The sequence below is a fragment of the Nomascus leucogenys genome, chromosome X (assembly GCF_006542625.1).
Source record: "Nomascus leucogenys isolate Asia chromosome X, Asia_NLE_v1, whole genome shotgun sequence".
Taxonomy (NCBI): Eukaryota; Metazoa; Chordata; class Mammalia; order Primates; family Hylobatidae; genus Nomascus; species Nomascus leucogenys.
In genome coordinates, this window is record NC_044406.1 from 42,134,781 (window position 1) to 42,146,036 (window position 11,256).

The following is an 11,256-nucleotide window of genomic DNA, read 5'->3' on the forward strand; positions in this document are numbered from 1 at the left end:
CTCTCTGCTTCTTTTCCCATGTCCCTCTGTCCCTCCATCCCTCCGGATTACCCTGAGGCCTGAGTGATTTGGGTACTGGGAGGGCCAAAGCATGAGATAGGGAGATAGCTGGAGTAAATGCAAACTGGGCATCCCTACTGCACCCCTCACCCCAGAGCTCTGAGGACAGCTCCCGCATTTCCATTACCTTCTTTCGTCTCTTCCGAGTCATGCGGCTGGTCAAGCTTCTCAGTAAGGGTGAAGGTATCCGCACATTGCTCTGGACATTCATCAAGTCCTTCCAGGTAATCCCCGACCCCATCCCTTTGACCATACCTCGCCCCCATTTCACACTTCTCAGCCTGCCCCTTTACCACCCTCAGAACTACATCTCCCAACATGCCATGCCCATTTCCAAATTATTATTCCAGTTTTCTCTCTTTTCTGGGCTCTCAATTTCCAACACACTGGTCTCACTGACCTTACTCTATCTACTTAACACTATGTTCACATTTGAGAGACACCACAGTCCTCGGCACTTTGGAGATGGACTGCATCTCCCAGTAGGCTCAGGCCAGGGAAAGCAGTGCATTCTGGGGCATATAGTTCTTTGCCTGAGCCTGTGCATCTATTCTCTGCCCCCCTCCCCCATCCCTATAGGCCTTGCCCTATGTGGCTCTTCTCATCGCAATGATATTCTTCATCTATGCCGTCATTGGCATGCAGGCAAGTGGGGACCCTAGGAAGCATCCCTTAGGCACTCCTCTGCTGGCAGGGGATGGGTTAAGAATAGCCCCAAAGTAGGGGTGGCAGGTAGACAGACAAGCTGGACAGCCCTGGGTCAATCTACACATCTGTGAAATGAGATCAGCAGTGATGCCCTGTTTGTCAGGGTTATGAGGCTCCTTTAGGTATTAGGAGGTGTGAAATGGGTGGGGCATGGGTTCACCCTACTGACACAGCATTGATGTGTCCACAGATGTTCGGCAAGGTGGCTCTTCAGGATGGCACACAGATAAACCGAAACAACAACTTCCAGACCTTTCCACAGGCTGTGCTGCTTCTGTTCAGGTGACATCTACTCACTCCCCTGCCACCTTATGCCCGTGGGTGCCCACACACCCTCTCTGAGCCCCAGACTGCTTGAGCTATGGGAATAACATGGCAGCATGAGGCTCCATACAGCTCGAGATGTTTGCTGGCTATGATGTGAGGAGTCTGTTAGAGTATTCTAGCCTCAGCCATTTTCTTTCTGGCTGTAAGACGCATCCCCTTCTCAGGTCATCAACATGGCCACGCTGGCTGTTAAAATATTGAAATGTTATCTGTGTCAGATGTAGCCCCTGGTGAGAAGTAGGTCATCTCCTCATTCCCCAGTCCTCCCCCAACTCCATTTACCATGACTTCATAGCCTCCCCTTCAGGATGCTACCCCTGTGTGACCCCTACCAGGTGTGCCACTGGTGAGGCATGGCAGGAGATAATGCTTGCCAGCCTTCCCGGAAATCGGTGTGATCCTGAGTCTGACTTCGGCCCTGGTGAAGAGTTCACCTGTGGTAGCAATTTTGCCATCGCCTATTTCATCAGCTTCTTCATGCTGTGTGCCTTCCTGGTGAGAACCATTTCCTCACAACCACCACCACCGTCACGGGGGCTGGCCCTGAGAGGCTCAGGGATGTGACGTGGGCAGCCCAGATCTTCATAGTGGGTGAGAGGGCTGGTCTGATGACAAGATCAACCCAGAGACTCATGACCATGTAAGCCCACCCCAGCCTCCCACCATCCCTCCATGACAGTGTTCTGCCCTTCACCTAACTGCTCCCCTGCTCACTGGCCCACAGATCATAAATCTCTTTGTGGCTGTGATCATGGACAACTTTGATTATCTCACCAGAGATTGGTCCATCCTGGGCCCCCATCACCTTGATGAATTCAAGAGGATCTGGTCTGAATATGATCCTGGGGCCAAGTATGCCCTCTATACCCTTACCTAGAATCCAGGGGACAATGCACTGCCCTACACAGTCCCCTAGCCCCCAAACCTCTGACCACTGCATCCCATTACCCAGTCAATAGATGCCCCAAAGTTTCCACTGCCCCGTCCTCTGCCCTCTCTGACTGCCCTCCAGTTCTTCCCTGGCAAGCTCTGGGGTATTTGTGGGAGGAGGTAGTGATGAGCTGGTGGGGCCTTGAGAAAGGGCTAGTGGGGGCATCGCCAATCCAGTGGTACCTCCCCACCTCCTCCAGGGGCCACATCAAACACTTGGATGTGGTTGCCCTGCTGAGACGTATCCAGCCCCCTCTGGGATTCGGGAAGCTGTGCCCACACCGAGTGGCCTGCAAGGTCTGTGCACCTGCCCACCCCCAGGCCCCTGAGAGAACTATCTATCGCATGGCAAGAGTGGGAAGGGATCTGCCTTGGGTGGGGAGGGGTGTTCCATCGCATCCTCAGAAGTTTCTGCCCCTTGACATTCGTTCCTGCATACCCGGCATTTTCCCAGAGTGGGTTTCATGTCTCTGGTGTTCGCAGAGACTTGTGGCAATGAACATGCCCCTCAACTCAGATGGGACGGTGACATTCAACGCCACACTCTTTGCCCTGGTCCGGACATCCCTGAAGATCAAAACAGAAGGTGCAGGGGAGGGGCAGGAGTGGGATCGTTCCTGGGGAAGGTGCAAGGAGCAAACTCATTGAATCATGGGCCCCACTCCTAGCTCTGAACCTCAAAATGGGTGACCGGATTCTCCAGGCATGTTCCCCCCCCCGTCCAATGGGGGCGGTGTGCATCTGCGGTAGCAGCTTGTGAAGTCCCCCCTCCAACAGTGAGGGGGCAGCTGTGGAGGTTCTTCCTATTGGCTCATGCCCCACATCCTCCTCCAACGCAGGGAACCTGGAGCAAGCCAACCAGGAGCTGCGGATTGTCATCAAAAAGATCTGGAAGCGGATGAAACAGAAGCTGCTAGATGAGGTCATCCCTCCACCAGACGGTGAGCTATCCCCGCCCCAGTTCCCCGCGCCAGCCCCTGAATGGCAGATGATCGCTCTCCACCACAAAACCAGCGCTGGGCAGAGGGCGAGGGGAAGTCCATGCTGATGGGTAGAGAGGTAGCGAGGCGGGCTGGGTCAGGGGGCCCTTATGTGATCTTGCCTTCTCTCGCTTGCCCCTAGAGGAGGAGGTCACCGTGGGCAAATTCTACGCCACATTTCTGATCCAGGACTATTTCCGCAAATTCCGGCGGAGGAAAGAAAAAGGGCTACTAGGCAACGAGGCCGCCCCTAGCACCTCCTCCGCCCTTCAGGTCTTCGGGGCAGGGCCTAGTACGGATGGGCATGTGTGGCAGTGCTGTGGCTGAGGCTGAGCCCCATTTTGATCTTGTGAAACCCATGTCACAGATAAGGAAACTGAGGCCCCAGGCCTCACAGTGGGCCAGGGTGGCTGAAGGACTCCTTCCCCCACCCTACCCGCCTGCATGGGAAACAGACAGGGAAAGTTCAGACCCTGAGCTGCCTGCTTACCTATTTCTCCACCCCCACAGGCTGGTCTGCGGAGCCTGCAGGACTTGGGTCCTGAGATGCGGCAGGCCCTCACCTGTGACACAGAGGAGGAGGAAGAAGAGGGGCAGGAGGGAGTGGAGGAGGAAGATGAGAAGGACTTGGAAACTAACAAAGTGGGGACAAGTTTCACTCTCCCAGGAACTTGATTGTAAAATACTTCGTCAATCCCCTGAGTGATTTTGACACTGCTTCTGGGAAGAAGCTCCCCCAGAGAAGCCCCCTCTGCAATAGAAAAATATTTATTTGAGGCTGGGAGCAGTGGCTCATGCCTATAATCCCAGCACTTTGGGAGTCCAAGGTGGGAGGATTGCTTGAACCCTAGGGTTCAAGACCAGTCCTGGCAAGATAGTGAAACCGCCTCTCTACAAAAAAATTTAAAAATTAGCTAGGAGTGGTGGTGCAAGCCTGTAGTCCCAGCTACTTGGGAGGCTGAGGCAGGAGGATTGCTTGAACCTGGGAGGTTGAGGCCACAGTGAGCTGTGATCATGCCACTGCACTCCTGCCTGGTGACAGAACAAGACCCTATCGCAAATATTTATTTATTTACTTATTTATTTATTTGATATTTACCACTGCTGTTGGAGGGCAAGGCCCACATTCATGGACCTGTTGGGGAGACACACTATATGACCAAATGACTTAGCCACAAAGTGGATGCAACACTCAGTCCTGTGACTCTCCACAGGCCACGATGGTCTCCCAGCCCCCAACTCGCCGGGGCTCCAGGATTTCTGTGTCTCTGCCTGTCGGGGACAGACTTCCAGATTCACTCTCCTTTGGGCCCAGTGATGATGATAGGGGGACTCCCACCTCCAGTCAGCCCAGTGTGCCCCAGGCTGGATCCAACACCCACAGGTATTGTCAAGTGTCTGGAGGTAGATTGTGAGGGAGGGCAAGGACTAGACACTGGATGGAGGCAATTCAGGAGGCAGGAAGTTGAGGGGGGTGGGAGGGAGGGCCTAGAAGCCTTCAAGCAGAAATTTGGGAAGAATGGAGGTGTTTCAAGGGCTCAGGTAAGAATAGAGGGTGATAAGAGATTCATATGAGAAAGGCAATACAAAGGTTTAATGCAAAAAGCACATTATGTGAAACCAAGAGTTTCAGTTCAAATTCTGGCTCTGCCATTTGCTAAGTGACCTTGGGCTAGTCACATTTTTTTTTTTTTTTTTTTGAGACAGAGTCCTGCCCTGTCTCCCAGGCTGGAGTGCAGTGGCACGATTTCGGCTCACTGCAACCTCTGCCTCCCGGGTTCAAGTGATTCTCCTGCCTCAGCCTCCTGAGTAGCTGGGATTACAGGCACGCACCATAATGCTGGGCTAATTTTTTTTTTTTTTTTTTTTTTTTTGTATTTTTAGTAGAGACGAGGTTTCGCCATGTTGGCCAGGCTGGTTTCGAACTCCTGACCTCAGGTGATCTGCCCACCTCAGCCTCCCAAAGTGCTGGGATTACAAGCTTGAGCCACCATGCCCCGCCTAGTCACTTCGTTTCTATGAGCCTCAGTTTCCTCACCTGTTTAAAGGGGATGATAAAGCACTTCACAAGGATAAAGAAAGGATGAAATGAGGTAATGCATGTCAAGCACTTAGCTTTTAGACAATACATAAGCAGACAAAAGAAAAATTTTAAAAAAAATTTCAGAGCGTCTAGCTTGCCTAGGCATGGTGGCTCACACTCGTAATCCCAGCACTTTGGGAGGCCAAGGTGGGCGGATCGCTTGAGCCCAGGAGTCCAAGACCAGCCTGCACAACATAATGAGACCCCGTCCATACAAAAAATAAAATAATAGCTGAGCATGGTGGCGCATGCCTGTAGTCCCAGCTACTTGGGAGGCTGAGGTAGGAGGATAAATTGAGTCTGGGAGGTTGAGGCTGCAGTGAGCTGAGATCATGCCCCTGCACTCCAGCCTAAGTGACAGAGTAAGACCTCATCTCAGAAAATAAAAAATAGAAATAAAAAAATAAAGTGCCTAGCTTTTACAGGCTCCCCCCACTCCCAATACATGCCCAGTTTTGTGTTCAAGGTGTCTCTCTACAAGTCAACTTTGATTTTTTTGAAACTTTCGGTCCTTCTAATGAGATAAACATCTATTAAACAAAAGCCCATGGTCACTTTAAAATGGTTAATGGTTAATTTTATGTGACTTGTCCTCAACAAAAAAATCCAAAAGCCGGCCGGGCGCGGTGGCTCACGCTTGTAATCCCAGCACTTTGGGAGGCCGAGGCGGGCGGATCACGAGGTCAGGAGATCGAGACCACGGTGAAACCCTGTCTCTACTAAAAATACAAAAAATTAGCTGGGCGTGGTGGCGGGCGCCTGTAGTCCCAGCTACTCGGAGAGGCTGAGGCAGGAGAATGGCGTGAACCCAGGAGGCGGAGCTTGCAGTGAGCCGAGATCGCGCCACTGCACTCCAGCCTGGGCGACAGAGCGAGACTCCGTCTCAAAAAAAAAAAAAAAAAAAAAAATCCAAAAGCCCAGTGTTTCTGTAAGGGTTGGGGCATGGGATGAGAGGAACCAGGGGTCCAGAGCCACATATTGAGGGATCTGGTCTGCCTAACGTGCCTCCCTTTCCCCAGGAGAGGCTCTGGGGCTGTCATTTTCACCATCCCAGAAGAAGGAAATTCTCAACCCAAGGGAACCAAAGGGCAAAACAAGCCCGATGAGGATGAGGAAGTCCCTGATCGGTACACTGGCCATGCCACTTGGGATGAACCCATGAGCTGGGGTGGGGGAGGGGTGGGAACTGGGTTGGGGAGGACTGTGGGTGCCCCATTTCCCAGGCCCAGGTCCAGGCCCAGACCCAAGTTCACCCCCAGCCCTCCCACCCACACAGGCTCTCCTACCTAGATGAGCAGGCAGGGACTCCCCCATGCCCAGTCCTTTTGCCACCTCACAGAGCTCAGAGATACATGGATGGGCACCTTGTACCACGCCGCCGTCTGCTGCCCCCCACACCTGCAGGTGAGAGCAGGGATGGATCCAAGGGGCCCCCACGGACCTGCAGGACAGAGATCTGGGGAAGCACTGACATTGCTATTTGCCCCTGGTGCCCCACCCACCCCCAGGTCGGAAGCCCTCCTTCACCATCCAGTGTCTGCAGCGCCAGGGCAGTTGTGAGGATTTACCCATCCCAGGCACCTATCATCGTGGGCGAAATTCAGGGCCCAATAGGGCTCAGGTGAGGCTGTGGAGGTGGTGCTGGGATCTGGGGTCTGGAGAGATGGGGCAGCCTAGGCTGAATTTCTCAAACACAGCACATATCAGGCCCTTTTTTTTTTTTTTTGAGACAGAGTTTTGCTCTGTTGCCCAGGCTGGAGTGTGGTGTTGAGATCTCGGCTCACTGTAACCTCTGCCTCCCAGGTCCAAGCGATTCTCCTGCCTCAGCCTCCCAAGTAGCTGGGATTACAGGTGCCCGCCACCATGCCTGGCTAATTTTTGTACTTTTGGTAGAGATGGGGTTTCACCATGTTGGCCAGGCTGGTCTCAAATCCCTGACCTCAGGTGATCTGCCTGTCTCAGCCTCCCAAAGTGCTGGGATTACAGGCATAAGCCACCGCGCCTGGCCTCAGAGCCTTCTGAAGAACAGGACACATATGAATGAATGCACACAATGCTCACTGTACTTGTGAGGAAACTGAGGCCCAGAGAGGTTTACCCCAGACCATGCAGCTAGTAAGTGGCAGAGCTGACATTTAAACCCAGGCCTTCTGCGCGCTTACATAAATAAACTCAAGCCTGACTTATACCCGTTCAGTTTCACTCCAACTGTATACTGAGGGAAAGAAGTAGGCAAAGCAGTGAGTCCTAGACCCTCATACCCTACTCATCCATCCCTGCCCCTCTGATGTTTATTCTGGCTCAGGGTTCCTGGGCAACACCGCCTCAGCGGGGTCGGCTCCTGTATGCCCCTCTGTTGTTGGTGGAAGAGGGTGCAGCGGGGGAGGGGTACCTCGGCAGATCCAGTGGCCCACTGCACACCTTCACCTGTCTGCACGTGCCTGGAACCCACTCGGACCCCAGCCATGGGAAGAGGGGCAGTGCCGACAGCTTGGTGGAGGCTGTGAGTCCAGAGGGCATATAGATAATACGGATGGGGGAGAAGGGGAGGAGGTGGGTACTGGAGGAGGAGGGAAAGGAGTCCCCGGGTCCTGTGTTGTGCATGTAGATATCCCTTTGCCCTACGACCTCTGCTCACCCCTGTTCCCCACTGACTTCCCTACATGCCCTCATGGGCACGTCATTTATCCACACTGAACCTTCTGTGCACACTGTGCCATCAGTCAACACTGATCCCACCTGTGCCCCCAGGTGCTCATCTCAGAGGGTCTGGGCCTCTTTGCTCGAGACCCACGTTTCGTGGCCCTGGCCAAGCAGGAGATTGCAGATGCGTGTCGCCTGACGCTGGATGAGATGGACAATGCTGCCAGTGACCTGCTGGCACAGGGAACCAGCTCTCTCTATAGCGACGAGGAATCCATCCTCTCCCGCTTCGATGAGGAGGACTTGGGAGACGAGATGGCCTGCGTCCATGCCCTCTGAATTCCCACCCCTCCCCAACTGCTCAATAAACCTCCTGCCCTCCCCTCCCCAGCAGGAGACAGGCATGGACCACATCCCTGGATTTTGTTGTCTTTGTACTGGGGGTCTGGGGCTGCCCAGGGGCCCCCACCCATCCATCCCCTGTTCTAGCCCTGAGCCACTGCCCACACACGGGTATTTCCAGAAACCAGGACAGCCAGGCCTGATTATTCAGCGTCAGGGAAGGAGGGAGGAGGAGGAGGAGGAAGAGACAGCAGCCAAAAAAAGCTGGAGGCAGAGTGGAGGAGGGGGGAGGGGGAGGGCACTGGACAGAGATGGAGGAAAGGGGAGAGAGAGGGTGTGAGGGGTGCTTGGACCCAGAGAGGAGGAGAGGCAGAGATTTCACCAGGGCTCAGCCAGGTCAAACTAGGAAGGGTAGACGGATGAGAAGGAAAGGACAAGGAAACCCAGAGAAGAGTCCCGCCAGGGGAGAGGCCTGGAGGTTGGAATCAGCCTGGTATGTGATGCATCTTAGGCAGAGGGGTCCTCTGACGGCAACAGGAATTTTAGGGTGGCTAAATTGAGATTGCTCTGTCTCCCATCTCCCACTTTCTGCCTGAGAAAGAAAAGAAAACCTAAATCCATCAGTAGACAACATAGGTGACAGCAAAGGGCAGGGCTCCCAGCCCTGGGGAACCCACTCAGGGCCCACCTGCCTTTCCTGAGACCACCTAAGAGTAACCTACTCTTATCCCACACAGATCCCAGAGGTCCTCTCTGCTTCTTGCCCCAGCTTTACTCCTCACCCAGCCTTTGGGGTTACATTCGCTCAGTGAAAGCTTATCAGGCATTTACTACGTGCCAGGCACCGGCTCTGGGTTTCTCTTGGGGCAAACTGAGCTGGTTGAAACACGGGACAGGTCTCATCCAAAGTGGGAGTCAGCCCCACTCCAGAGGAATTGAAGGTAGCATTGGGAGTGGTGCAGGATGAGACCACCAGGCGGGGAGGAACTCTTCCCAGCTCCCAGAGCAGGGGTTTCTCATTTGTATAATTTGCGCCAATCAAGCCAGGACTGAAATTTGAGGGAAGCCAGAATTGGAGACTAGGACTGAGAAGATTGAGTTACATTAGGCCTTGAAACAAAGGCTTAAAGTGGTTGGGCTGGAGTTAGGTGGGAATAGCAAGTCATGGGCAGGGCACAGAGAGTGAAGGGAGACTGTTGAGGGATGAGGTGGGAGAAGCCTTGAATGTCAGGTCCCAAACTCTGGGATTTTTCCTATAAGCAGTGGGGAGCCATGGGAGGGATTTGAGTAGGGTAGTGACATAGTTAACATTGCATTTTAAATAGATGTTCTGACGGCTGTGCTGAAAACAGAAGGGAGGGGGAAGAGACTGGAGATGCTAAAATTGGCAGGAATGATGGTCGCCTTAGCCAGGGGAGGTGGCAGAGGAGATGGTGAGAAGTGAGTGGATTCCAGAGATGTGTAGGAGGTAAAATGAACCATTTATTGGGCCCTGTGCTAACTGCATTACAATGATTATCTCGTTGAATCAGTGCAACAACCTTATAGGTATCATTTTAAACCATTTTACCTGTCCAGGGTCAAACAAGAAGAAATATCAGAGGTGGGATTCAAATTCAAGCAGTTTGATGCCAAGATCCATGCTTTTAACCCCTCCTGTGTTCTGTTTCCCCAATAAGGCAACAACTGGGAAGTATCCATTACATATATGTGTGAATTTTCATGTTTAAAAAAACAGGTATTGAGCTGGGCATGGTGACTCATGCCTGTAATCTCAGCACTTTAGGAGGCTGAGGCGGGAGGATCACTTGAGCCCAGGAGTTCAAGACCAGCCTGGGCAACAAAGTGAGACCTCGTCTCTACAAAAAAATTAAAAAATTAGCTGGGCATGCTGTCTCATGCCTGTAGTCCCAGCTACACAGGAGGCTGAGGCAGGAGGATCACTTGAGCCCAGGAGGTCGAGGCTGCAGTGAGCCATATTCATGCCACTGGACTCCAGCCTGGGCCACACAGGGAAACCCTGTCTCAAAAAAAAGATATTCATTCAGATGGTTCAAAATTCAAAAGGTAGGCCAGATGCAGTGGCTCACACCTGTAATCCCAGCACTTTGGGAGGCCAAGTGGACAGTAGATCACTTAAGGTCAGGAGTTCACAACCAGCCTGGCCAACATGGCAAAACCCCATCTCTACTAAAAATACAAAAAAAAAAAAAAAATTAGCCGGACGTGGTGGTGTGTGCTTGTAATCCCAGCTACTCAGGAGGCAGAGGTAGGAGAATCGCTTGAACCCAGGAGGCGGAGGTTGCAGTGAACTGAGATTGCACCACTGCACTCCAGCCTGGGCAACAGAGCGAGACTCTGTCTCAAAAACAAAACGAAACAAAACAAAACTACTGAGATGCTGTTTTTCATCTTTCAGGGTGGTGAATATCAAAAAGTTTGATAATGTTCCATACTGGCAGGTTGGCCAGAAACAAGCATTCTCATAAATCGCTTGTGGAAGTTTCATTGGTATAACCTGTGTAGAAGGCAATTGGGCAAAATCTAGAAAAATAAATTCATTTACTGTTTTGTTCAGCTTCATACTTCTAGGAATTTCTTACAGGTAGACTCATACATGTGCTAAAAGGTGTATGTATAAGATGATACACTACCAGGCTGTTTATTTTTTTATTTTATTTGAGATGGAGTCTCAAAAGGTACAAAGGGGTATAAAGTGAAAAGTTTCCCTACCCTCTGGAAGCAAATAGTATTATCAGGTATCTTTTATAGACATACAAGATGGTGTGCTGAAAAAAAAAAAGATGGTGTACTGATAAGTTAGCACATTGGCTAAGAGTAACAGGTGCTGGAGCCAGACTTCCTGGGTTCATATCCTGGTTCTACCAATTTACCAGCTGTGTGAACTTAGGAAAATTCCTCTGTTCCTCTTAGTTTATTCAGTTGTAAAATGAAGATAGTTGTCTTACCTGTCACATAGGGTTACAGTAAGAATTTAAGTGAGTAATATAGGCGAAGTTCTCTAAAGAGTGCTTGACAGAAAACAGCCACAATTTAAATGTTAGCTATTCTCTGTCTGATATAACCCTTCTCTTCTCTTTGTACACAATTATCACACAGTTCGACATCTTGCATTTTTTACTTAACTAAATATCTTGGCAATCATTCCATAGTTCCATGTTA

General features: G+C 51.7%; 1 protein-coding gene across 3 annotated transcripts in view; it reads left to right on the top strand.

The window, feature by feature from the left end:
- CACNA1F (calcium voltage-gated channel subunit alpha1 F) overlaps window positions 1-8,144 on the top strand; it is a 28,514-nt gene extending 20,370 nt beyond the window's left edge. For all 3 annotated transcript variants that reach the window (XM_030806564.1, XM_030806565.1, XM_030806563.1), the window contains exons 33-48: window positions 156-284; window positions 640-705; window positions 959-1,050; window positions 1,431-1,590; window positions 1,820-1,947; window positions 2,226-2,322; window positions 2,509-2,611; window positions 2,865-2,966; window positions 3,148-3,278; window positions 3,516-3,647; window positions 4,220-4,389; window positions 6,108-6,215; window positions 6,365-6,492; window positions 6,597-6,709; window positions 7,394-7,591; window positions 7,840-8,144. In XM_030806564.1, coding sequence (XP_030662424.1) covers window positions 156-284; window positions 640-705; window positions 959-1,050; window positions 1,431-1,590; window positions 1,820-1,947; window positions 2,226-2,322; window positions 2,509-2,611; window positions 2,865-2,966; window positions 3,148-3,278; window positions 3,516-3,647; window positions 4,220-4,389; window positions 6,108-6,215; window positions 6,365-6,492; window positions 6,597-6,709; window positions 7,394-7,591; window positions 7,840-8,070 — 2,088 coding nt within the window. In that variant the 3' untranslated portion in view covers window positions 8,071-8,144. The remainder of the gene's footprint in view (window positions 1-155; window positions 285-639; window positions 706-958; window positions 1,051-1,430; window positions 1,591-1,819; window positions 1,948-2,225; window positions 2,323-2,508; window positions 2,612-2,864; window positions 2,967-3,147; window positions 3,279-3,515; window positions 3,648-4,219; window positions 4,390-6,107; window positions 6,216-6,364; window positions 6,493-6,596; window positions 6,710-7,393; window positions 7,592-7,839) is intronic.
- The last annotated feature ends 3,112 nt before the right edge of the window (window positions 8,145-11,256 follow it).